The sequence below is a fragment of the Ochotona curzoniae genome, unplaced genomic scaffold (genome assembly GCF_017591425.1).
Source record: "Ochotona curzoniae isolate NIBS_2020 unplaced genomic scaffold, NIBS_Ocur_1.0 scaffold_1037, whole genome shotgun sequence".
Lineage (NCBI taxonomy): Eukaryota > Metazoa > Chordata > Mammalia > Lagomorpha > Ochotonidae > Ochotona > Ochotona curzoniae.
The window spans coordinates 5,599,384-5,626,708 of NW_024467083.1; the positions used below are offsets into that span (position 1 = coordinate 5,599,384).

Here is a 27,325-nt window from a genome sequence, read left to right on the forward strand (position 1 = left end):
ACCAGTCATGTCAAACTAGTGTCACGCCTTTTATCAGGTGCGGATATATTCATTTGAAAGGTAGCATTCCCTGGAGAGGTATATGTTCTACCCACTGGTTTGCTACCCAAGCAGCCAAAATGGTTGGGGCTAAAGCCAGGAGCCACGAGCTTCATCTCTATCTCCCAAGGGGGTGACAGAAATGTAAATATTTGGGCCATTGAATGCTCTTCAGGTAAGATAGAAGTAAAACAACCAAGTCTCAATCTGGCGTTCACTCACCTGGGATGCCAGTACCAAGTGCTGACTTAACTGCTGCACCACAATGGTGGCTTCACAAATAGGCACTGTGCCTTGATTTCACCACAATGTCAGTTTGCTAAGACTCCTGGCTTAATATTTGTAAGATGAGAACAACTTTGCTATAGAGACTAGAGGGTTGCAACAAGTTGGTTTGGTAAAATAAACCCTGAATGTCAACTCTAAGGAGAGTTCTTGTAGAAGAAAATATATACATGTGCGATGAACTAAAGTAAAATGTGTACCCAACTTAAACAACAAATTGCCATCTCCTCCTCTAAGGAGACAGTCCTCTTGGATTTGGGGTTCGTTCCTTCCTTTGGATTAACCAAGTGGGTTCTCTGTCCTAATGCTGAGTAGCTTTGTTTCTAGCTCCGGAATGATTGCATCTGTGGAGATGCTATGTGTGAATAGGCCTGGTAATTAGCCAGTGCACAAGATGGGATGGCCAGAGTGGGAGATAAGTGCTGGAATGTTTCCATGCATGGTGGTTAATAGAAACTCAGAAGAGAGTAAGCTTTGTTAATCTTGTGGGCTTTACTACATGTGGTTGGACTCGGACGTCACACATGGCCAGGTGTTTCTGTTGTGAGCACTGTGTGCAAAGCTGGGCCTGCTGTGGGTTTCCTGTTAGTTACAGGAGTTAAGCAGGAGCATGCTCCAGGCAGCCAAGGTCATACTGTTCATTTCCCCAAAGAACTGCTTCAGTGGAGACTAAGGCAATTCTAAGCTGTGGTGGCCACTGGGCAGGCTGGAAGGGAATGTGGGCAGATGCAGGTGCGTGGATGGGTCCCAGTCCCTTGTGGTCCAGGTATGCTTCTGTTGTATGGTTTCTAGGGTTTTTGCTTTATTTGGTCGTTTGTTCTTGGGTGGCGAGTGGCCTGCCTTAGACTCGGAACAAGTGTGAAAAGGACCTGACTCCAGGAAGTACCCTCAGGCAGGTGGCAGAGTGAGAGCACCCTGTCCCTGAGGTCCTCCTCGTGCTTGGGGTCAGCTCTGGCTTGAGTGTCATGGCTGCCAGGCCTCCCCAGCTTCATGAGTCCACCTTGCCCTCATTTCAAGCAGCCACATCCATGCCAACTCGGGGCTAGCTGTTGGTGTTTGTATTCTCCCCTCTTCCCTTTCTGCCTTGATCCTGCATGGTAATTGGCATCCAGCTAACTATTTTGTGACTCACCAGCAGGAGGGCAAGAGCTGGGTGTGCAGTGAGACAAGGTCAAGCCTCCAGTTCTAGCTGTTGGACTGGCATCCTTTACCCCTCTCACCCCCTTCTTTTCTGTCCAGTTTTCTATAGCTGAGAGCCCCTGCCTGTGGTTCTTGGCAGATAACCAGCACCTGGACAGGTCCATGCGGTCTGATGAGGGGTGGGGGGTGGACTGGGAATCCATTGTTTGTCTCTTCTCTTCAGGGGTCAGCACATGAATAAGTTAATGACTAATAAGTGAATGGAGGAAATTTGCATTGGAAAAGTTTGCAGTTCCTGTATGAAATCATTGGGGCATCATTTAGTTGATGACAGGTATATCAGTGCAACTGGTTGTTTAAACAAATGAGCTAAAGCTTATTAGTGACTGATGAATGATGTACGTTATTTTTATCACTTGATAAAGTTTTACATATTTAAAGAAAAATGTTGGTTTATATATCAAGTATAAATGTATCTTTTAAAATTATGTATAAAGTTATTTATAAGGCAAAGTGACAGAGAAAAGAAGTCTTCCATCAGCTTGTTCCTAAATGGCCACAATAGTCAGGGCTTGGCGTGCCTGAAACCATTAGCCATAAACTCCATCTGGGTCTCCCACATGGGTGGCTGGCGTTCCAGTATCCGGGCCACCCTCCACTGCTTTCCCAGGGTGTTAGCAGGATGGGAGGTGCAACAGTGGAACTCAAAGTGCACTCTGCTGTGGGATGCTGGCATCATAGGCAGTGTCTTAATGTGGAGCACCACAACATCAGCCTCAGTTATTTTGATATTAACAACATTCTACATGTCATATTGTAATACTCCATTGTATCTTGAGACTTGGTTTTTCACTCAGTGTTGTAAGATGTATCCATGTTTACATATGGCTCATTTTACTATGAATGGTATTTCATTGTACATTAGATGCAATCTTTCTATCCTGTTGTACTATTGTCTAAATTTTGTGGGAATAAGTAGTGATCTTGTGTACATCCATGTATGTGTTAACTGATGCAAGAATTTCTCTGGGCCCAGTGCAGTAGCCTAGCAGCATAAGTCCTTGCCTTGTACATGTTGGAATCCCATATGGGCACCAGTTCTAATCCTGGCAGCTCCGCTTCCCATCCAGCTCCCTGCTTGTTGCCTGGGAAAGCAGTCAAGGACAGCCCAAGGCCTTGGAACCCTTCATCAGTGTGGGAGACCTGGAAGAAGCTCCTGGCTCCTGGCTTCGGATTGGCTCAACTCCAGCCATTGTGGCCACTTGGGGAGTGAATAAGCATACAGAAGCTCTCTGTCCTCCCTCTGTATATCCGGCTTTCCAATAAAAATGTTAAAAAATAAATTTTTTTTAAGATTTATTTTTATTATTTTTTTATTGGAAAGGCGGATATACAGAGAGGAGAGACAGAGAAGAAGGTCTTCCGTCTGATGATTCACTCCCCAAGTGAGCGCAACGGCCGGTGCTATGCCGATCCGAAGGCAGGAGCCTCTTCCGGGTCTCCCACGCGGGTGCAGGGTGCCAAAGCCTTGGGCCGTCCTGGACTGCTTTCCCGGGCCACAGGCAGGGAGCTGTATGGGAAGCGGGGTTGTCAGGATAGAACCGGCGCCCATATGGGATCCCGGGCGTGCAAGGCAAGGACCTTAACCACTTGTGCCACCGCGCCGGGCCCAAAACATAATTTTTTTAAAAAAGAATTTGTCTTGGGCCCGGTGGTGCAGCCTAGCGGCTAAAGTCCTCACCTTGAAATCGCACTGGGATCCCATATGGGTGCCGGTTCTAATCCCAGCAGCTCCACTTCCCATCCAGCTCCCTGCTTGTGGCCTGGGAAAGCAGTCGAGGATGGCCCAAGGCTTTGGGACCCTGCATCCATGTGGGATACCCGGAAGAAGATCCTGGATCCTGGGTTTGGATCGGCATAGCATCGGCCGTTGAGGTCAATTGGGGAGTGAATCATCGGACGGAAGATCTTCCTCTCTGTCTCTCCTCCTCTCTGTATATCTGACTTCCCAATAAATAAATAAATCTAAAAAAAAAAAAAATTTGTCTAAAATCTATACTGGGGAATGGACCTGCTAGGTTATGGATTATAATGATTTTTCAGTTTTGAATGATAATGCCACATCTTCCCTTTAAGTTTACTGCCACAGTTCATACTCTGAAAATCCTTGTTTAAGGATGACCAGTATTCCTGACCCTTGCCTTCACTTAGGAGTCAGACTTCTCAACTTTTTATCAGTAGAAAAGGCTGTGAAAGTACGCATCTTCTGTTGGCCCAGTTTACCCTGCTGTTTGCTCGGTGAGTTGTCCCTTCCCGCCCTCACCCCGCCCTCTGTGGGTGATTGTCTCTCTCTGTTAATCTTGGGATTTTTTTTTTTTAAATGTATGAAGGATGCTTACTGAGTGCTGTTTCTCATTGTGCTTCATAGCATTTGATTTTAGCTTCTCTGCGGTTGCAGTCACACTGTGGGCCGTCACTGCAAGGCTTTGCCTAGGGCTGGGGAATCTTACTAGCTGGATCCTGCCTGCGAGTTCCGGAGGCCTCGGTGCCTTGCCCCTTGGATGTGTCCAGCATGGCCCTTTGCTTCCTGGCGACCAACAGGAGAGTGCAGCCTTCTGTGCCAGCCTCAGACACGCCACACCACGCCTGTGCAGGGAGGCTGGAGCCCGCAGGTGGAAGGTGGGTGTCAGGCCATTTGGGAGGCTGCGTGCTGGACAGGCCTTCATTTGTGTTGTGACTAGCTTCTCTGCTTTCTGTTTCCTCTAAGATGGCTTTTAATAAATAGAAGCTTTTCACGATAATACAGTATCTAATATTTAAGGGATAGGCTATATTTTCTTCTAAAAGTGCTAATGTTTTATTCAGTGAGGTAAGGGATTACTTTTTTCTTCTTGCTCAACTAGTTCACAAATCCTATATTTAAAAAATTTGTCCTGTTTTGACTGCTCAGCAGAATCACTGTCATACATGAAATGTGTAAAAGTTTCCTAAATACCATTGTGTGATGCGCTGGTGGGACCAAGCCATGCCTGCTGGACACTGCCAACCTGGAAGATCAGTTTCTTGGTTTTGGCTTTTTGAATGTTGTTACTCCAGGTCGGTGTGTGAGAACATGTCTGTGCTTGCAAATGCTCCTGAAGACTCCATTTACTGGGAGCAGATTTTTAATAGATATGTAATGCTTGTACATGTTTATAGGGTGCAGCGTGACATTTTAGTATATCTATACAATGTATAGTGATCAGATCAGAGAAACTGGCTCATCTTCCAGTGCAGACATCTATGGTTTGGGTTGGAAACAAAATCCTCTCTATTGGCTCTTTAGAAATAGCTGCTTCCAGGAGATAAGACATGACATAGTAGGCTAAGCCTCGGCCTTTTGTGTCAGCATCCTAAATGGGCACTGGTTCATGTTCTGATCCATGAAAGCTCTCTGCTTGCCCTGGGAGAGAAGCAGAGATTGGTTCAAGTCTGTGGGTCCCCACAGCCGTGGGGGAGGCCTGGAGGAAGCTCCTACCTCCTGGCTTCAGAAGGGCTCTGTTCTGGCCATTATGGTTATTTTGGGGCATGAACCAGCAGATAGAAGGTCTCTTTCTGTCCATCTGTCTGTAACTCTGCCATTCAAATTAAAAATAATAAAGGAAAATAGTTGTTTCCAGCCATGGTTAATCTACTGTGCTGTAGAAAATAATGTTATTCCTCCCAGCTGGACCACTGCACTTAATAACTTCTCTCCATCCTTTCTTCACCCTCACCCTTCCCAACCTCTGTAAACTGCTGTTCTTTACCTCTGTAGGTCAACTTTTTAGATTCTGCATATAAATGAGAATGTTTTATGAATTACCTCATTAACACACATCCTGTAGTTCCAACCATGAGAGGATTTCATTCGTGCTGTGGCAGAAGGATGCCCCTCTGTGTGTGTCCATCTTTAGGACTCTGTTGCTGGCCACCTAAGGTTGACCGTGTCTCTGGGCTGTTGTGACAGTGCTGCTGTGAGTGCTTGTCCTGTGGACGTGGGAGGGAGCTGCCAAGCCTTCAGGAAAAGGTAGAATGAAAAGATGAAGCACATTTTCCATGAGCTTCTCAAACCTCACAAGTGGGACTGCTGTTTCTTGTGGCACTTCTGTTTCTAGCATTTTGAGAACTCTTCATACTGTTTTACATGATGACTCTGCTAATTTATACGCCCACCCACAGTGCTGGAGAGCTCCACTTTCTCTGAATCCTCACCCGCATTTGCTTTTCATCTTTCTGACAACAGACAGCCTGTCTGGGTTGAGATGATGGCATCCCAGTGTGGCTTTAATTTGCATTTCCCCGCTGAAAAGTGATGTGGGCCATTTTTCATATTTCTTCAGAAAGTTCATGGGAAATGCATTAAATTACCTTTTATTTCCCACAAAGTTTTTGAAGCTCCTTCATACTTATTTCCCTTTTATATGTTGTCTTTGTGAAATGTTTTTTCAACTAATTTGCCCATGTTAAAATCTTTCCTTTTGCTGATCCTTTTATATTCTGTATGTTAATCTCTTATTGGGTGAAGAGGTGGCAGATATCTCCCATTCAGTAGTTGTCTCTTCATTGTGTTGATGGTTTCCTTTGCTCAGGTTGGGTTATGTAGTTTAGTATAATTCTGTTTGCTAATTTTTTTTTGCTTTTGTTGCTTATGATGTTGGAGTTGTAACTAAGAATTTTTTGCCCAGACCAGTGTCATGGAGTTTTCCTGTAGCATTACACTTAAGGCTTTCATCTATTTTGAGTTGATTTTTTTATATGGCGAGATAAAAATATAGGTCTGTTTTCTTTATTTTGTATGTAAATATCCAGCTTTCCCAGGACCAACAGGCTCTCTCCACTGTGTGTCCTTGTTGTCTTTGTTAAAGATCAGTTGGGTATAAATACGTGAATTTATTTCTGGGTTCTCTGTTCCACTGGGTTATGTGCCAAGGCTATCGTCCTCATAATTAATTTCCTTTGGGAGTGCCACAGGAAGGTAGACTTTGTTCTGGAGTGATGGTTCATTTTAGGTGTTGACTGAGCCAAGGATCGTGTGGAAGGGGGGAAAGTATTACCTTTGAGTGTAGCTGCAGGGATGTTCCCTGAGATGGGTAAGTCGGGGGAAGATACACATTCCATGTGCACAGCATTATTCAGTCAGCTGGCACCCACACAAGGCAGGAAGGCAGGGCAAGGGGAATTGTCGAGCCTGCTCTTGGAACTTCAGGCTTCCTGGCCTTGGGCCTTTCAAGGACTGAGTTGCACCGTTGGCTTCCCAGGTTCTGAGGTACTGGATTTGGACTGAGCCATGCTACTGGTATCCCAGCTTGCTATTGGCTTGTCATAGGACTTCACGGCCTTCATCATCACGCAGGCCAGGTCCCCCTGTGAGTCCCCTGTCTTACATAGCTCCTCCTGGGTCTATCTCTGGGGGTCTCACTGATTAACATGACTGGGAGCCTCAGAGAATATCTTCCTCAGCCCAGAAACAGGATCCTTCAGGATCTAGACTTAATGGAGGCATCTCATGTTAAGTTCACCTCAGACAGTCTTCCATTCCAGGTCCCCCCCAGCTTTTAAAGTTTCCTGACTGAGTTGATTTAATTTTGCTGTACCTATTGGGGATGAAGTAAGGAGGGGAGGTTTGTTTCTTGGAGATTGCCATTGTATTCTGTCAAGAACAGGACATTAAAACGTGTGCTTAACTACAGTTCACTCCATTATATTATGACAAAAGGTCCTTCTAAGAGCATCTAAACCACCTATTGCTCCAAGAATAAGTGTGCTAGTTTATGGTTTGGAAAAAAATATCTAGGGCCCGGCAGCGTGGCCTAGCAGCTAAAGTCCTCGCCTTGAACGCACTGGGATCCCATGTGGGTACCGGTTCTAATCCCGGCAGCTCCACTTCCCATCCAGCTCCCTGCTTGTGGCCTGGGAAAGCAGTCGAGGACGGCCCAAAGCTTTGGGACCCTGCACCCTTGAGTTTCCCACAGCACTTCTTGCACTTTGCCTTTTGCCTTTCAGAACGTGGTGGCTACGGCAGTCGGCACCTGCTCTGGCTTGGAGATGAGTTTGGACGCTGAGTTCCCCTAAAGGAATGGCTGCCAATGTCTCAGTTATGGTACTCAGTGGTGGGAACTTAAGTTAATGGGTTTGGCACTGGAGTCTGGGGTGATGGACTGGGTTGGATCGGACGATATGGGAGAAACCCCCTCGATCAAGTCCTGTGATGGCTAGCATCCCACACAGGAAGGACAGGAGACAAGTAGGTAGAAATACTGAGGTATTTCATAGTAAAGAGACTAAATACAACTCTTTCAAAAAAAGATATATTTTCATTAATATTTACATTTCTCATATTCATTTAAAGAATATCATACAACTGATACCTTCTGAGATGTTTCATGCTTTTAAAAAAAAATTCTATTTACACTTATTGGAGATGGAATTTAAAATGATCAAATACTGCAGTTATAGAAAGCAACCAGCCAACATAGCTGGGGCTTCTCTTATTGGTGCTGATCAGCATTAGCGATAGTTACCTTAATAAATTATCATTCATTTTAAAAATCAGTAGTAATTTTTAAACTGTTCATAAATAAGTGTGCTCTGTGCAACTTACACATTTAATATCCCATGGATACTAAAAGCTTGTATATTGTCAGATATGCACATGATCATTGGCAGGTCTTCCCAGGGAAGCTGCTGGAAAAGCCTGGACCGAGGGGCTGGGGGTCCCCGCCGAAGTCTCAGAGCTCAGACTGCTTCGCGGCCGGAGGCTCCAGTTTCCGAGAGAGGGCGGTGAGGATCTGGCTAAATTTCTCGTATCTCTCTGCCTGATTGACTTGGGCACCTTTGCTGCCCCACAGCAGCCGCATCTGAAATTCCGTCTTGAAGATTTCACTCATTTCTTCATCTGGTTGGAAACCTAAGCAAAACAAAAGTGAACTTTTAGTTCTGCCCAAAACTAGACTGAAAACTTGGGTCCTGTCTTTTGAAAGCAGGCTCAAAACACAGGATGGGTGTTGTGGTGCAACAGAAAAGTCTACATCTCAGGCTGTCTGCATCTGCATGGGTTTGAGACCCAGCTCTACTTCCAGGCTGACTTCCTTGCCAATGTACCCCTCCACCCCCCTGGGAGTGACTGGGCCCTCACTGCCCAGATGGGAAGCCCACACTGAGTTCTGGGCCTTTACTTTTAGCCAGGTTCACCCTGGGTTGTTCGTGATACTTGGAGAGTGACCCAGAAGATACAAAATCTGTGTCTTGCAAGTATGTTTTTTTTTTTTTTAAGTCAGATATACAGAGAGGGGGCAAGCAGAGGAAAATCTGTCCACTGGTTCACTCCTCAAGTGGCCACAGTGGCTGGAGTTGAGCCAATCCAAAGCATTCTGGGTCTTCAACACAGGTGCAGGGTCCCAAGGCTTTGGGCCATCTTTGACTGCTTTCCCAGGCCACAAGCAGGGAGCTGGATGGGAAGTGGAGCTGCCGGGATTAGAAACCGACGCCTATTTGGTATTCTGGTGTGTTCAGGACGAGGATTTTAACCACTAGGCCACCGCACTGGGCCCACAAGTATGTTTTCAAGCAGTAAAGCTAAGAAAATCACAGGGAGATGACAGCGCCCCACCCTTGAGGATCTACAGTTCCAATGCAGTGACACAGTGACCCCCCAACCCGCCCCGTGCCCTGTGGCTGATCCTAGCTGCCACACCACATGGGTACCTCACTTTCTGCTGTTGCTGCTTGGCCTTTCCTGAAAGTGTAATATAAATGCAGCAGGAACTAACTGGTGTGTCTTTTCTTTCAGTTAAGATGGTGGTTTCTGACATTGCTTGTTTCCTACAGTTTATTTTGTTTCTGTTGCCCACAGTATCCTGTATGTGGGCACACTGTATCTTGTTCAGTGCATCTCTAAATGATGGACTTCTGGATTGTTCTAGTTTCTGGCTACTTTGAATAATGCTGTGACCGTGTGTGCACCTGCGTTCTCACTTCTCTAGTAGACTCACAGGGTCATGTGGTAGGTTTACTTTCAAAGAAACTCACATTCAGTATTTCAAAGCGGCTGGCCCAGTCTACATCCACACCGGCAGCACAGTAAGGCTCCAGTTTAACTGTCAAGCCTTCCTTTTGCCATTACTGTGAGCGCCTCTAGTGAGTGTGTGGTACCTTGCTGTAGTTTCACTATTTCCCTAATTATTAATGCTCTGAACATCTCTCCATGCCCTTTACGTATGTGACCAGTCCTGTGGCAAGACACTGGGTGCACACTGTCTGTTCAGCGTGTTTAGCAAGCCAACTGAGACAGCTGCTTTCTCGTCCCATGGTTGAGTTTACCCAACATTCTGCCCAACACTATGCAGGATGCGTCAGAAGTTGGCAGCAGGGGCGCTCCCTTCACGGTGCCGCTGGGAGGACCAGGGAGGCAGCCCCAGGAAGTGCAACAAATCCACACTGATAAGAGGGAGCTGTCCTCGCAGTAGACCAGCTGCTCAGTTCTTTTTCCCTTGCTTTCCGCTGACTGGGCAGCACTGACCTAGTGAGCATGCAAAAGGAGGGAGGAACGGACACAAAGCTGTCTTGGCACGCCTAGAGGAAGCAGCTGTCTATCCTGGGAAGCCACATTCCCATGCCTTCATCTTTCTAGTGCAGGGGTCCCCACACTCTTCTAAGTGCCATGAGGAGTGAGAAGCAGGCAGGAAAGCGCCCCCTACCTGCCAGGATCCTCTCGGCGTTCACTCGGTAGCTGTCTGCGGCCTGAGCCATGGATCGGGCGGCAGCCAGATGGTTCAGCATAATTTCACAGCTTTGGTCGTTCTTTTCCCACATGTCGGTTCCTTCGAAAGTGACGGCCTGGCGCTCCATCAAGGTCACGAGGGGCATCAGCAGTGGGACGGACACATTGCACGGGGGGACACACGTGGACTCTGTGGGACAGGAGGTCAAGGTTTTCAGGATCAAATCGTCCCTCGGAGTGAAGGCAGGAAGTGCTGACTGGTGGCCCTGCCTTCTCCCAGCAACTGGACCTCGAACCTGCCACCACCTGCTGCGAGCCACATGTTAGCCTGCAGATGACCTGGGGTCCACGAATGGCCCTGACCCACAGACACTAGAGCCCCCATCTTGGCTCACCACGGCCTTCGTGCAGGAGCTTGCTGAAGGGCTTCAGCTGCTTCTCATAGAGGATGGCCGTCTGTGTGTACTGGTGCCGCAGCACCGTCCACGTCTTCTCCAGCCGTGTGATCTGCAAGGGAAAATGGGGGCAGTTGGGGATGGGGCTCCTTGGAAACATCATGGAGATGTGTACCTTTGGGAACAGGTGATGGATACTCATAATAAAAGAGGCAGAAAACTCCCACCCTCACCACCTGCTTCTGCATTCCTGTCCAGAGACAGTGCCTTTGGGCTTCATGGACATTTTTTAAAACACCTGCATTTTCTGCTCTGATCCTGGCTTGGAATTCATCCCACCTAAATCCATGGAAAACAGCTTCACGCCTCTGCATCAGACTCAGCTTACCGGAGACCACCAGGCAAGGCTTTAAAGACACTCGGATACTAGAAAGTGACTTTGGCAAGATTTGGCAACAGTTTCCCACATGGGGAGGATGTATTTCCGGAAGCGCCAGGGTTGGGTCTCAGAGTACACACATGGTACTTTCAGGAGGAGCTGGCAGCCTTTCAGGAGGTTGTGCCAGGATGTGGTGAGTCCTTGAACTTGGACACGGTGTCTGGGGCACACAGGAGATGGCCCCAACCAGGTGATGCCAACACCTGCACATATCCTCCTGGCTAACATCCCTCTCCTGCCCCCTAAACTGAGTGTGCTCTCTCCAGGAGACCAGGAAAGGCACTCAACCTTGAGGGCCAGCCTCATGAGCCTGTGGCTTCACCTTGCAGGTCAGCAAGCAGAATGCCCAAGCTTCCCTTGCCAAAAGGGGTGGAGCCAGCACACACGTCCTTGACCTTTCTGAGCTCCCACGTGTGCCAAGAAGAAAAGGTGTGTGGCCTGGGCTGGTCATGCATGGACTACCCATGATTCTGCCCTCTGGTAGCTCACAGACCCTTGTCCCCCCACCTTGTCACAGCAGCTCTGTGTGTGGGCTCAGCCTGTTCGTGCATGCCCTGGCTTTCTACTCACAGCCAGGGTTGGTACATGCAGCTGCAGGAAAGGGTGGCTCCGCAGGAAGATGCACAGGAACTCCTTGGCTAACCTTGCCAGGGAAGCCACTTGCTTGGAAGGGCCCTGGCTCCTGCAGGGCCATGACCTCTCCTGCTGCGATGCCCCAGAGCAGGAAGCACTTGCTGGTGGTGGGGAGGTCTTGGGGAAAGTCACTAGCTACTGAGTTTGATGTTGGGGGCAGCAACCAGGTGAGCCCGCCAGGCATCCCTGCTCTCAGAGGGAGTGGTATACACAACCTAGCTGTCAAGAGTCCTAGGAGGGGCCAGCACTGTAGCACAGCACATTAGGCTGCCACCTGTGAAGCCAGCATCCCACAAGGGTGCTGGTTTGTGTCCCAGTTGCTCTACTTATCAACCAGGACCCTACTCATGTGCCTGAAAAAGCAGTAGATAATGGCCCCAAGAGCATGGGCCCCTGCACCCAAGTGGGAGAACCAAATGGAATTCCAGGCTTTAGCTTTGCCCTGGCCAGTTCTAGTTATTTGTGGCCATTTGGGGAGTGACCAGTGGATAGAATACCTGTCTACAGCTCTGCTAGTGACTTTCTTTTTAATAGGTTTTTGAAAGGCAGGGTTACAGAGAAAAAGGGAGAGGCAGTGAGAGATCTTGGGAGGGAGTGAACCAGCAAATGCAAGTAGCTATAACAGCAGGGATGGGCTCAGTCAGAACCAGGAGCTCTAGCCAGGGTCTCCCAAGTGGTGGCAGGGTTTCAAGCACTTGGGCGACCCTTTGCTGTGTCCCAGGTGCATCAGCAGGGAGCTGGCTCGTAAATTTAGCAGCAAGGGCTCAAACCAATACCCAAATGGGATGCTGGTGTGCAGACAGTGGCTTAACTTACTGTGCCAAAGTGCTAGCCCTGGTAAAAAAAAAATCGTGATAAACTAAGTTATAGGCAGTTTTAGATGACAGGAAATAAAATTAAAACACTGAACTGCAAAATACATGTGATAGGAATTGAAAACAGGCAAAATGTGTAGGTCACTTAATTCAGATATCAGTCCTGTAACATTTCGGTGCACCTGAGGAACTGTGAAAGCCTTTTGCACTTGCAAATTCCTGATAAAGCAGCCAAGCTGTTTCTCTTGCCTTTACGGCGACCTCAGTGCAAGCACATCTTGCCCCTGCCACACCCTGCCTTGCAGGACATGTGACCATGCTGCCTTTCTTGCTGGCTTCGTGGTGCACCCCTGGCAGCATCTCGGGGACTGTGGGTGGCTGAGAAGCATCTGTGCTAACGAGGCAGCAGCTGGGACATCTGTCATGACAGCCTTGGGGCTGTCACAGAGGACTCAGAGTTGGCCTCCAGGGACGTGGAAAGCCACTGAGAAGTGGTAGAGCCAGCTTCTGTCCTCCATGAGGCCCACTGCATTTCAAAGGCAGGTTTGACACCCATCTTCCAAAAGGCTGTATCTCTCAGAGCAGATGGGTCCCAGTGTCCACTTTAGAAACAAATGGCAGGGTGTGTTACACAAGGTATGGCAGGTGGGCCAAGGATGTGGGAGAGTCTTTATGGGGGTCAGCGCTAGGACCACACCCACACTATGACATAAACCACTCCAAGGATTCTCCAGTGCAGGTTCCTGGAGTGTCTCAGTGCACTGCTCATTGACCCCTGGTGACCACCCAGCTGGAAGTAGTCTCACGTTAGCCAGATGTCCCCTCCTAAAAGGTCCCCAGGAGTTCTGATGGGCGTGACTTCCATGGAACATGAAGGAGGAAGCGTGCAGTGGTCATCCACTGCTGCTAAAAACCAGAGCAGTAACACTGGGGTTGTCCCAGAACCCACGCAGCTCTCACTGAAGCTCAGTAGGGCTTGTGAGACACCCTTAGCTGCAAACCGTCCCCCGGCCTGGGCAGAGGCCAGTGCGCAGCCCATGCACACCTACCTGTGGCATGTCCAGCGCCTTCATGATGGCCGAGAAGGAGTAGAGGTCCCCCATGGCATCTTTGAGCTCCACCGCCACCTGGATGATCCGGTTGAGAGTGGCCGCTCGGTCCTCCAGAGAACCCGTGCAGCCCAGGATGTCCACTGCCACACCAATGGCCATTGTGTTGTGTCTGAGAGGCAGGGATACGGGGTCAGGCTCCAGCATGGGCAGGGCTAAGAGCTGATTAAGTGCTTTGGTCTAACTGTACTGCCCCTGCTGTTGAGGACGGCTGGCCAGCTGGCCTTACCAGAGACCCCCACTCCCGCCAAGCAGGCTGACGGGGCAGAGGCCTGGAGATATCCCAAATAGGGTCAGGTTCAACCTGGCCCTGGGGATAGGACAAGGTGAAAGCCCTAGGGGAGAGCAGCTCCAAGTGCATATGGGTCAGCTATGTCCTTGGGAGAGGCCCAAGGAGACACTGGTACACACACACATACACAATATCCATCACTCTCGGGAACGCCCCAGGGCCACCTCCACTGAGGGGAACTTGGGAGCAGAAAGATGTGGGAATCAGTTTGATCCAGGAAGATGAAGCCAGTGAGGGCACAGAGGGAGGGAAGGAGCAGGCACCCAGCTGTAAGGAGGGCCCCGCCCAGGAGGCCAGAACAAGCCGGAGAGGTGCACCGAGACTACAAAGCTGCGGGTCTGGAGTCTGCCTGCATGACCAAACCCAGACCCTAACAGGGCGGAAACCCACTGCCCCTGCCAGTCCTCTCCTCTTGCATCCTAAGCTAGTCAGCCCAGGAAGCCAGGCCGCCTCCACAGGACCAACAGGGATGAGGTCAGCCCATGGCAGGAGGTGTACACAGGGACTCCCACCACAGGGTTAGAGCCATGGGTCAGAGTGCCTCGGCTGTTGTCTCCCAGGCTGTGGTGGTGCTGGGCTGTGCAGGGGCGTTGGCTTCCATGAGTAGCAGCCAAAACAGACCCTGCTGTCATCCGATGACACAGCCAAGACTGATACTCCAGGCTGGACTCTCTCTGCTGGGTGCACAACATCCCTCGCTGTCCCAAGACACCAGGAGGCAGTGGCCTGATGGGTGCCTGGCTATGGGTGTTTGTGAGGTCAGGCCCGAGCCCAGCCCTCTCGCAGTGTGTGCACCTGCAGGGTGGCTGTGGGCTGCTCTCTGTTCTGCTCCTCACTGCCTCTATTCGGTGGGAGCCAGGACTGTCAGGGACTAAGCAGATGCAAAAAGACACTGCTGGGCATGAGCAGGCACCCCACCTTCTGCAGCTGTGTCTCCTCTGTGGTTTGTGGGTCTCCATCTCTTGCCACTTAGCTAGCTCCACTTACCTCCTTTTCCTGATCTCTCAACTGATAAGTTCCTTATGTCTTAATGGCCCCTATTAAGCATCTCTCCTCTAAGACCTGTTACATCAGTGGGCTAAGAGGGAAATTATGTCATTCATCCCATCACCATCCACCTAGAGGCCCCCTGGATACAACACAAAGTGACTGAATCTGCAGCCTGGGCCCATGATTTTATTATCTGATTCTCTGGTGCAAGAAGGCCATGCCACTGACTACTTTCAGTTGCCTGTGACCTTGGCCTTTGAGTAAGCACACTGTCCTGCCCTGCGCTCACTCCCAGGCTCTGGTGGGCAGACCCCACATATCAGCTTCAGATGATAAATAAGTTACAGAGCGGAACTGTAGCTAAGCAGCTGTCAGGAGAAAAAAGAACTGGGTTGAGATAAGTCAAAAAATGGCCCTGGGAGAAGCCCCGAAGCTGCCCTCTACAGCCAGGCCCAGGACCTGCACACCTGCACACCGGCACACCTGAGGGCACAGAGAATAGGCTCAGACACCTCAGACCTGGAGGCCAGGAGCTGGAAAAGTCTCAGGAAAAAGGAAATCCAGGGGCTGAAGCTATTCTCCAGGGACTCTAAACAATGAGTACACTTGGACAAGGTCCGCAGGGGCCACCTGTGAGGCCAGCAGCAACACTGGGTTGGGGGGCGGGGGAGGCTCGCTGCATTTCGTTTATATACAAAGAATGCATCTCCGTCTAAACCCCTCACCCCAGGGATCTGGCAACGCAGCATTCACTGCCAGTGGCTGACAGCCCGACACTGGCCACAGCCCCAATGTAGCAGGTGGCACCTGGCATAGCCGCATTCCCAGAGTCCAGAAGACCCATGTTGTTCATGGCTCTGGCGACAGCCAATGCAGTGCATTTCTGCCACCACAGAAATGGGGACAGACGGGCCAGGACAGCATGCTGACCCAGAGCGCCACAGAAAGCACAGGCACTCGGCTACAGCGTCCGGGACACTGGCTGGGGCACAGGGGACCTAACAGGGCAGTCTTGCCCAAGCTCACTTGGTATGTATGTCCCAACAGCCAGACATGATGGTCACGGACAAATGTGGTCTTGTACTTTTTAAAGCACGCCTTCATGTCTTGCTAATTTCCTAAACGTCTTATGTTCCCATGTGTGCATCATATTGTGTACTTTCCTTGTTTAAAAAAGTATGTTTAATTGCACGAAAGGCAGACAGACAACAATAGCAGAAACAAACCATGTCTCATCCACTGGCTCACACCCCAAATGCCCACAACAGTCAAGGTTGCGCTGGCCTGAAGTTGGGAGCCAAACACTCAATTTGTGTTTCCATTTGGGTGGTAGAAACCCACATCCCTGAGCTGTCTGCTGCCTGCAGGGTGCGCCTTGGCAGGAAGCTGGGGCTGCAGTGGAGCCAGCACTGGAACCCATCCTCCCCACCACATACATGTCAGTGAGTACCTAGGGCACTGGCTTTACAGGGGGTAAGGAGACTGCAGGCCCAGGAGGCTAAAGGTCAAACTCCCTGACCTCTGACCCCTCACTGGTCCACTGCTAAAGAAAATACCATTCAGCCTGTCTTTAGTAGTCTTTCCCACAAGCTGCCACTTAACTCCTGAATTACTGGTCAAAGCCAAGAAGACAACATGCAGACCTATGCGCACACACAGTCTCCCACATGCACGCAGTCATGCAGCTCCCCATGCAGATGGGCCTGAGGGTGGCAGGTGAAGAGCTCCCCAGGCCCTGGCTGGGTCACCAGCCTGGTGGGTGGCTTCTCACTGGCCTCACGCCTCCAGGAACATGTCCTCTGTCCCTGAATCACCACACCGTGTCTCTGTGCATCTCCAGGAATCCTCAGCCAGCCAAGGATTCTGAGAAGACCCGGCTGGGGCCGTGTGCACTGGGGCGGGTCGCGAGGCGCCACAGCCCTCTCCCACTGAGACCTGCGGCCCTGGTGCCCACCAGCGAAGGACACTGCTCACCGTTCAATGATGTCCAGGCGCAGCTGGCGGCCATGTGGCAGGGTGAGCAGCTCCAGCCCTGAGCTCACGCCCATATTTCTCCTCATCTCTTCAGAGACTTCAAGTATCCTGGCAACCTGTGGGGGAGCCAGAGGCGGATGTGGTGTGGCGCCAGGGAAGGTCCTTACCTCCCTGGGGCCGGGAGGAAGCCCTGGGCTGGCTGTATTGCATGAAGGAATGCACAACGGTATAGAAACGCAGTTCCTACACGCGCTTGGAGGAAAGGAAGGACTAGGGCACCCCTGGACCCCAGGCTCTAAGCTTCTGTGTGGTGCAGGCTGCAGCCTGCTGTGGTGTTGTGCAAACCAAAAGATGGGCCATGTGTGTGGGGGGTAGATGACCCCTGCCAGGGAGAAAGAATCCTGCATGTGCTCCATCCATACTGGGCACCGCCACTGCTGTTCTTAGCCAACAGCCGGGGCTGCCACTGTGTTCATCTCCGAGCTTGGGACAAGCACCCGCACCTGTAGACTCCCAAACCGGGTGCACCCATGGGGAACCTCAGGTTACAAATGCACTCCCTTCTCATCCTGGGTAGTTTCCCTGAAAAAAAATCTTGGTATGTAGGTGCCAGCTGTCCTCTCCCCCCTGTCCGCCACCAACTCCACTCCAGCATGGTGGAATCATGGCTAACAGGGTTGGGTATGAGCTTGCCTCTTGGGACAACCATATGTTCTGTTGAAGCATCGCTCTGGGGGCTGGTGATGCCTTGAGGCACAGGAACACCAAGAGTGCCACTGGCAGATACAAAGCGACTAATCCAGCCCAGCCACTCGGGACACAGCAGTCCCTTCCTCTCTTCCATCCAGGGGTCCATCCTCACTGTCTCATGCACAGGAGCACAGCAGATGTTTTCATAAGACACCACCATAAAAAACATGTGGAGGCCCCTCCAAAGCCAGTAACCTTGATCCTTAATTTCTGGGGCTGGGCAGAGGCAGCTGTGTCCGGCTCAGGGAATGAGCTTGTAGGGTTAGATATCCCGGGCGGGGGAAAGGCCAGAATTTACGCTATGAGAACCCTCACCAGAACTCTCTGGGCCTTGGCTTCCTCTCAGACTTTCTCAAGGACTTTGCAAATAGCCTTCAAGCCTCCCCCAAGAGTTCTGAATCACTGGCCACTGTTTGCAGCGGGGAGGGGGGCTGAGGGGGAATGTGTAGGGTGGAATTTGAAGCCTCTGGGGTGGTAAAGGTGGTACCACCACCTTCCAGGGGCTGTGTGTGGCTGTCCCCAGGCTGAGCCACAGGACCCGAGGGCTACAGCCAGCACAGCAGGTGGCAATTGGCCTCCCAACCACCTGCCTCCGAGCCCAGAGAGCCCCTAGGATGGCAGGGGGTGGGGGGAATGCTGCCCAGTCCTCCTCTTTTCAAATCCACCCTGCTCCTCTCTTGCTGGCTCTGCTGCCCTGGACACAGAGGTCTCAGAGCGGCACTTTGAGGGGCCACCATGCACCTGCTCCTCAGGTTCCCTCCCTTGCCTGGAAAGCACTTAACCACCTACCCTGCCATGGTCAGTTACTCAGATGGAAGCCTCCAGAACCCTCCTTCTCCCTGCTGTAGCTTTCCTCAGCTGAGTTGCTGTGTATGCCTTTGTTGTATTATCCTCTGTTCGGCCCTCAAGTCCTCAGTGACCACCTGGGCAGCTAAATCTTATGGGGGAAGGGCCTGCAGCTGATGCAATGTCGGCCAAGCTACAGGGCGCATTTCTAGTGGCCACAGGCAAAGACAAGCAAGTAGGAGAATCTACACCTGGATGAGTGAGGCCAGGCCAGGGCCCATGTGCAAGGAAAGGAGAGACCCTTGGGCTGAGGGCTGTCCGATGCTGGGTTGACAGCCTCCAAGGCCACCCACTGTCTTGATGCCCTCTCCTTGGTCGCAAGCTCTAGGCTTTGTGGGGGAGTGGAAATGGGCACATGGGGCCCAGATGCTACCCAGCACCTGCAACCAGTCCCCCTGCTCTGTACTACTGGGCTACTGGCTGCATTTGGCGTGGGGAACAATGGTTCTTGTCTGGTTTCCCTCTGAGACACTGGTGATCCCTGGTGGTTCCAGCAAGAGGAGGAAGAGGAAACAGCAGTGGGCTCCAGAGAGGGGAAGGAGGAAGCCCCACACGGCCGTGCCCTGGGGCCCTGGCTGGCTGAGTGCAGGCTGGCTTCTGCTCTCGGACTCCAATGCACTCCTCTTCCAGGGGTGCCCAAAGCTAGATGGGCGTAAGACCCCCACCACGAGGGATGAGAGAGAGGACAGCCGGCTTGTGCTGTGGGACAGATGCAGGGTGTCACTTCCTGGGAGCCAACAGTGGAGGGAAGGTTCCAGGCTACCCAGAGTGTGGGCAGGCACCTGCTCACCTCCATCCTGCACCCCCCACTCCGAGGTTTTGCAAGTCCAGGCCCAGCTGCTTTTCACACCAGTCTGGTCTGCTGTGATCACCAGAGCAGCCCTCTGACTTCCTGTTACCTCCCAAACAGGTTTATCTGGCTGTAGGTCATTGGAGGTGGGGAGCTAACACAGCAGAGGATCTGAACCCAGGAGCAGGAGAAGGGAGCAGGCCACATCTTTCCTCAGGCCCTCCTTGTGGAGGTGTCATATCCTACTTCTCTGCCCACCCCCCTGCAGCCTGGATCACCACCAGATCCTGGCACCAAAGCACAGGGGTCCTACAGCAGGTCATCCAAGCCCTGTCCTCCGCAAGGGGCTGGGGAGCTCCCAGCTCAGCCAGCCCCTAGGGTGCTGCTCGGAGACTGAACTTGCCACCCTGCCTCCTGACTCAGGCAGGGAAACTCTTAAGTATGCCTTCCTTGACCTTTGCTGCAGTTTGGTCTCACCCAGCCAGGAGTGGAAGGGGTTTAAGTCCCTTTGAAGCTTTATCTGTTACTCAGCTGCTCAAGGGGCTGGCTTTATTTTCTCTAACACTAAGAAGGACTGATGCAATGCCATATCAAGCATATCCTCTGGCTGCAGCACCAGCATCCCGAAAGGGCACGGGTTTGCTCCCTGGATGTTTCACTTCTCATCCAGCTCCCTGCTTATGGCCTGGGAGAATGAGAGTGGGAGACCTGGAGGAGGCTCCTGGAGGCTCCTGGCTTCAGTTCAGATCAGCTCTGGCCTTTGTGGACATTTGGGGAGTAAACCATTGCAAGAGGCTCTGTCTCTCCTTCTTAGACATGCTTTCAAATTAAATAAATTTATATGGAGTTGCACTGAGTTGGCTAGGAATTCTCTCTGAAGGGTGAGTGAGGGTTGATCTGGACCAAGAGTACCAAGAAATGCTTTTCCCATGCTAAATGAGGGGGCTGCTGACAGGAGGGGCAGGAATGCGGGGTGGTCTGCCCAGCCCAGGGACACTCCAACACATCATGCATGCAATTATTTACCCACGCCTGTGTGCCCGGTAAACCAGGATGTAGCACTTCTACCTACGCTAAGTGAAGGCTGGATTTCCTGTGGTCTTACCTTTTTATCTGCATTTTACAATGGCTCCTAATGAAATAACTATTGTAATGGGGAAAAAAAATCAAGGTCAGTTTATATGTGCTTACACTCAAGACAGCTTGAGCCACAAAGATGGACTGTTAAAAGTGTGTGAAGGTCGCGATCAAAGCCGCCAGGGCAGGCTGGCTCTGCTGCTCTCAACATTCCATTTCCACCTGCGATTCCCCTGCTTTAGCTCCACCTGCGCTGCAGCTGAAGTTGTAACTAAGCCCCAGGTGACAGGGGCAGGTGCAGGGCAAGGCCAGCCCTCCCGCCCTGCCTCCATCCATAGGGAAGTTTGCAAGCTTCCTGGCTGGGCAAAGGTTGTGCCAGTTCTGTGGTTTCCACCCTTTAAATAAATTCCCACCCTGACCTTAACATCAAGACATTTTCTCCTCCAAGCAGGAAAGCACTTGCAAGGGTGAGGTGGAAGTGAGGCCGGGCACCTCCTCCCTCCCAGAGTGGAGTTGAGCACTGACCTTGCAGTCGGTGCTCAGCAGGTGCTGGGCGAGGACCCGGGGGTGGTTGCTGGTGAACAGCTCTTTCGCACGTTTCAGCAGCGCCATCTCCAGGGGCTTGTTCTCCGTAGGCAGGAGCTTGGACTCAAAGTCATTGGGCCGAAAGGAGGAGACGGTCTCCAGCAGGGGTGCCACGAACTCGCTGCCTCCCATGTCCATGTGCCCCTTTTCCGTCTGCACGGTGGGTGGTGCCCAAGGCCCAGCCCCATCATCACCATCGAGGATCAAGTAGCTGGTGCCAGAGTTCCTGGAACTGGGGCCCTCACCGGGCTTGGGTACGGGCAGCTTGGCCTGACTGCCTGGGGCGCAGGGGGACCAGCCAGCTGCCCTGTCGCAGCCTGTGCCAAAGGCGGGATTTAGCTCACAGTAGTTGGCTTCTGCATTGAGCCAGGTGTGCGGCGAGGGGGGCACCTTGAGGAGGGGCACCTTGCAAGGCTTGGGGGGCGGCTTGGGGCACAGCTGGCTGTCTGAGCCCCTCAGTGCCTCCCCTGTGGTCCTGGCACCCGTCGAGACCCTCCGGACCATGGCTGGGCTCAGTGTGGGCTCACTGCCCGTCCTAAACACGGGGGAGTTGGGGCTGGGACTTGGGTCCGCACCGGTGGGCTGAGGAGGCAGCTTGCAGCCTGTGGAAGGAAGAGAGGTCAGGCAGAGCCCACACACATGCTCACATGCACCAGACACAACCACACAGCGTGGGTCTTGGGTTTTGGTTTTCAACCCCAGAGGAATTTCAGTGTGACTATCCCCTCCTTCCACCATCTAGAGCATTCTAGAACACTCAAAGGCTGAGGGTATAGTGGGGGCCCCACCCCACCCTTTAAGGGCAATTCTGGATTCCAGGAGTTGGCAACAGCTGGGTTGCAGTGTAACTTTGTGGTCACAGGAGGCTGACGGGGCCACAGAGCAGGACAGACTGCGTGTGCCCTGGGAAGCAAGGATTTTTAGCCACAGAGCACACGAGGGCCTGAGTCACACTCCAGGCAAGGGTGGGTCTCTGGCGGCTTTGAAGGAAGAGCTCGAGGTGCACGGCGGCGCAGGCGGCAGGCACACAGAGGCAGGTTCCCAGGGGCCGTGGGCACACCCACTGCGGGCCCAGAGAAGGTCAGTTACACAGTACTTGGAAGCAGCCCCGTGTAACGGAATCGCTTACTTGGGGCCCCCATGCCTGTGGCGCTTCTAGTCACTGGATGAAGCCGACTCTCTGAGGGCTAGAATTTCCCCTCTCTCCCTGGCCCTGCCACTGACCACCTGTCTGGGGAGGCAGAGGGGGTGGTAGGCCAAATGGCCATGAAGGCCACTGCTCCACAAAATGGGCTCAGGATCACAGAAATCGGGTTCATATGCCAGGTGGCACTACTTGGCCACTCCATGCCCTGTTGCTCAGCTATGGCCCGAGGATGAACCCTCTGCACCTACAAGGCTGGTTCCAAGGCCCCAGGGCCAGCGGCACCCGGACAGCACTGCATCCAGCCACGCACTGGCAATCCCTTGTCCTCACCCATGGTGGATGTGGGGCGTCCTGTCATTTCACATGGGCCGAGCCACAGCCTGTGGGAGGTTGGGGTCATCCTGCCACCCGCCTCCCTGCAAATTCACCACCATCCCCCCAGAACCTACCAATTGGCAGGTAGCTCTCCGATTGGTGGGCTTTGAGAGACAAGGCTCTTCGGTCCTGCATGTGATCCAGGCAGGCTGGCTGGCTACCACTCTTCTCTTTATTTCTGAAGCAAAAAAGACAAAGGGGAGAGAAACATGTCATTGAATCCTAAGAACTCGAGGCACTGGTCCTGGAAAGCTGAAAAAGAGAAAGATAAACCTGCTCAGTATGGGAGTGCTCCAGCATCCCTGACTGCAAAGGAATGCTGGCATCCCCCAAGACCCATGCGAGTCCTCCTCGGAGTGCTCCAGCCTGCCAAGCAGAGCTGGCGGGGAGGAGTTACACACAGCGCACTCTCAGGCCAATCCGACCACCTGGAATGTCTGTTCTTCACAGAGCCCCAAATTCCCTTCAGAGCCCCAGGGTGCTGAGGGAGACAGCCTGAACTCACACAGGGCCACCTCACCATGTCACCATGGTGATGCATGCCCCAACATCCCACTCCACCCCCGACAACCTGCGGGATCTTACTGGCAACTGTCACACCCCACCGTCCACCTGGCCCCATGGGCTGCCCACTGCTGGCCTTGCCCTGCAAGGCACGGCGTGCAACGGCATGAGGTGGGGGAAGGTGGATGGCAGCCACCCGAGGTGTGCTGGGAGCCCCTCGACCCTTTCCAAGTGGAAGAGGGAACTTCTCTAGCAAGCATGCAGACAGCAAGAGAATCTGTCTTTGGAAGGCAGGCCCAACCCCTGCCCAGATGAACTTGAACGGGCCCTCCCACAAGCACAAAACCTCTGTTCTTTCCTACCTTTGCAAGCACCTGAGAGAAACACACACACACACACACACACACACACACACACACACACACACACACACCCCAGAAAACCCCAAACTCCAGCAGACAGAAGTCTGGCAAACCTTCAGAGATAAGGAGAGAGACAGAGGGCAAATTCCAGCAGGGAAAAGGAAATGGCCAAAGAAGTGACAGTGAAGCGGTGACCGCAGCACTGGCCTGGAATGTCACCTGGCCGAGCATGCGCACACACACGCTCACCTTTGCTGGGGAGGCCACCAGCCAGCCAACCAGCAGGCCTGACGTCAGGGCAGGTGGCACTGGGCCACAGCTGACGTGAGGGAGGGCAGGGTGGCAGGGCGGCAGGCCATCAGGGCCATCTTACAAGCTTCAGCCTGCCCTGCCCCCACATTCCTGAGCTCCAAGTGGTGACAAGTGGCAGGCTCCGCATTCCACAGGGAAATCAGAAGAGGGGCTCCCAGAGTGGCCTGATATGCAGACTCCCCGCCTTCCTCTCCTTTCTGATCTCTGGAAAAACTAGTTTTTAACTCAGAATCACTGAGAGCTCTCACAGCCACTCCTTGCAGCACCACACAAGTGTGGTTCTTTCCTGCTTCTGCCTGCCACTCTGGCACCTGTGCTGTGTGGACATGGACACGCTGCCCCACCTGCTGAGGAATTCCCTGAGGAATCAGGAAGACGGATGGCCCTTCTCGGTAAGCTCAGGTGCCACAATCTCACTATAAAGGGAGGTGACGGCTGCTATTGGGTTCTTGCCTTCCTCCCTGCACCTGCCCCAAGCTGGCTACCCCCTCATCCTCACTAGGACTATTAACACCTACCTAGCCCTCACTGTGCACCTGCGCTGTCCTCAAGCCTGTGGCTGGCACAGCTGGCTGATGTGCAGGAAACATTGGCGCCCCAGGCCACTGCCAAATGTTATCAAGTGCTGGAGGCCCTGGGTGGCTCCCAGTTGTAAAAGGTGCCACTCGCAGAGCCCTGGGCTTTGCTTCTGGGGCTTTGCAGTGTAAAAATGACAGTTGGCAACATTTCCTGTAGTCTAGAAAGACCACCCACAGAGCAATGACACGTGGTGCTCTGTGTGTAGCAGCTTAGCAAGTGGGGAGCTTGTGAGGGGCTCGGGGGAGGGGTCCACATCCTGCACCAGTCTCCTCTCTCCTCTTTCCTGGGCTCAGCTGGAAAATCCCTGCAGAAGCTCTTAGCTCTGCTGTCAGGCTTTTACCAATACAACGGGTTTAGAGGGTCTGGTTTCTGACCCAGTTCTCTGAGCTCTTCTCATAGTGGTATTCTCATTGTGGTTCAGACACTCCTCCCACTCTCTCTCCCTTATCACAGCTGCACAATTGTTCTCATCAAGTCGGCTGCTGTTTCCATAGGGACCGAACCCTAACTGGAATCTGTGGTCTGTGTCCCCTCTTTGAGCAGTCCTGAAAGACTGCAGGACAGTGGGGACCAGGGAAGGCCACGGACCCAGGTCAGATTTCCACCCAAACCCGCTCTTCCTGTTCACTCCTGTGGGCTCCAATACACCCTTTTCCAACCTTCACCCACGAAGCACAGGGGGCCTGGCTCCCACACCTGCAGCTCCCTCCCTCCCTCTTCACTCCCTCAGCTGGGGACCCTCCATGACTCACCAGTGAGTCCACTGCTCCTCTCTCCTCTCCCCCTTGCATTTCACACTCCAGTTCTGTTCTTGAGACACTCGCTGGGTCTCCCTGAGAATCTTTGTAGCCCCTTTAAAGCCCCCAGCTGGGGCCACTTCCGTTGTGTAGTACATCAAGCTAAGGCCTGCAATGCCAGCATCCCATAGGGGCACCAGTTCAAGTCCTGGCTGCTCCACTTCTGATCCTGCTTCCTACTAATGCACCTGGGAAAGTGGCAGAGGATGACCGAAGTACCTGGGACCCTGAATCCACATGGGAGAACGAGAAGAAGCACCAGGTTCAGATTTCAACCTGGCTTAGCCCTGACCATTGCAGTCATCTGGGAAGTGAACCAGGAAATGGATGAAGGGTCTCTTTTTCTCTCTCCTTCTCTCTCTGTAGCTCTGCTTTTCAAATAAATAAATAAATCTTATAAAAGAAAAAAAGCCCCCAGCCTAAAATTAAGGCTCCAGGGTCTGGCCAGGCTCACCTCCAAAAGCTGCCAGTCTCCCTCACCAGACCCTGCCTTGGCACCAGCCTGCCCTATACCTGTCTCCACGCTCAGCCCATCCTGTCCCTCACCTAGCCCACCCTCCCCGTGGCTGTGCCTGCGGGGCAGCCCCAGGCCCACGGCCTACACAAGGCTTCCTCCTCTCAGCCAGGACTCCCTCCACTCCTGCCTCGCTTAGGGTTCACGCAACTCAATGCAGACACCATCACACACCGCCTCCGGACAGCTCCCCGTGTCTTCCTTTGCCTCATCGAAGCGAGGCAGCCCCTGATGGACCACCTGCCAGAACTCACCTGAGCAGGTTTCCCCTGGATAAGCTCTGTTCTCGGGCCTGGCCACTGCCCACGGTGAGGCTCAGCCGCCTGGCCACCTCTGTCCTTCCTTCGGCGGTGGCGGCGAGGCTGCCATCCCGGGCCCAGCCGGAGGAGGTGCCATAGCGCTCCTCTAGGCACCGCAGCGGCACTGTCCTGTTGATGGGCTGGAAGATGACGGCGCCACTCTGCTGAGAGATGGGCCGGCGGTTGCCCACGTAGCAGCGCACCAGGCCAGGGATGGAGTCGAAGCTCTCAGTTTCAAACTGGTACTGCACGCGGCTGTAGGCCTCACTGAGCCGCAGCACCGTGCGGGTGATTTTGAAGTGCTGTGCCAGGTTCTTCCACTGACAGGTCAGGACGAAGTTTCCAGGGCTGGAGAGAGAGTCCCGCACCAGGAAGTCGCCATCTCGCTGCACCAGGTGTTCAGACACCTGTAGGGCAAGACACAGAGTAAGGGGTGAGAAAGGCACGCACTCATGTCCCTTCTGTTTACTGCCACTTGCTCTCTGGACTCGCAGAAAACCCACTATCACCTCTCTCCTACTTTGGGATTTCTTTTGCTGGAAAATTCCCACTTATTGAAAGAGAGAAAAGACATCTGCCAGTTTATTCCCTAAATGCCGGCTACAACCAGGGCAGGGTCAGACCAAAGGGACTCAATGCAGGTGACCTGTGTGGAGGTGACAGGGACTTGCTTATCGCCTCCCTGGGTACAGGACGTTGGCACTGGAACCAGCTTCCTGTACCCAGACAGGACTGGAACCAAAGCATCATGAAATAGCATGTAGGTACCCTGAAAAAATTTTTTAAGATTTATATTTTATTGAAAGGTGGATTTACAGAGTGAAGGAGAAGCTGAGAAAGAAAGATCTTCCACCTGCTGATTCACTCCCCCAAATAGCTGGAGCTGAGCTCCAAAGTCAGGAGCCAGGAGCTTCTTCCGGGTCTTACGTGGGTGCAGGATCCCAAGAACCTGAGCCATCCTCTGCTGCTTTTTCAGTCCATAAGCAGGGAGCTGAATCTGAAAGTGGAGCAGCTAGGACTCAAACCAGTGCCCACAGGGGATGCCACAGCTGCCAGGCAGGGGATTAGACTGTTGAACCACTGCACCAGCGCCCCCACCTTGTTCAGATTTTTAAATGTCAGGTTCATAGGAGATGGAATCATTTGCTGAGGAGTGAGCCACTGACTTCTCCATGTGCCAAACGCTGCAGTAGGCACAGGGAGGGTGGCAGGGAAGGAAGTGGGCCAGAGTCCTGCCCTCGGGCGATCAACAGGTAACAGGGTTAGAATGTCACCTGCTGTCAAGTGAAAGGAAAAGTAGATGCGAAAGGGGAACAGGAAGTTCCTGGGAGGGGAGAAACCAGATAGTCAGAGAGGTATCAGGATTCAATCATGTCCACACATACGTGAACACGGCAGAGAATGAGGCGTGGTGACGCGTGGGCTTGGCAAGGCTCGTTCTCCACAGCCAGTGGAGTAAGGAGAGGAAGGTTTCTTGGCTGGTGTCTAGAATTCATCATCAGAAGCCTTTCCATGCCTGGCCAAGGAGAAGGAGTCT

General features: G+C 52.4%; 1 protein-coding gene across 2 annotated transcripts in view; it reads right to left on the reverse strand.

Annotated features, from left to right (window-relative positions):
• Window positions 1–7,785: 7,785 nt before the first annotated feature.
• Window positions 7,786–27,325, reverse strand: part of BCAR3 (BCAR3 adaptor protein, NSP family member) — a 110,290-nt gene continuing 90,750 nt past the window's right edge. For both annotated transcript variants that reach the window (XM_040998839.1, XM_040998840.1), the window contains 8 exons: window positions 25,744–26,195; window positions 22,496–22,599; window positions 20,840–21,501; window positions 16,852–16,967; window positions 13,536–13,707; window positions 10,600–10,711; window positions 10,182–10,394; window positions 7,786–8,392 (listed from right to left, as the gene is read on the reverse strand). In XM_040998839.1, the coding sequence (XP_040854773.1) occupies window positions 8,214–8,392; window positions 10,182–10,394; window positions 10,600–10,711; window positions 13,536–13,707; window positions 16,852–16,967; window positions 20,840–21,501; window positions 22,496–22,599; window positions 25,744–26,195 (2,010 nt within the window). In that variant the 3' untranslated portion in view covers window positions 7,786–8,213. The remainder of the gene's footprint in view (window positions 8,393–10,181; window positions 10,395–10,599; window positions 10,712–13,535; window positions 13,708–16,851; window positions 16,968–20,839; window positions 21,502–22,495; window positions 22,600–25,743; window positions 26,196–27,325) is intronic.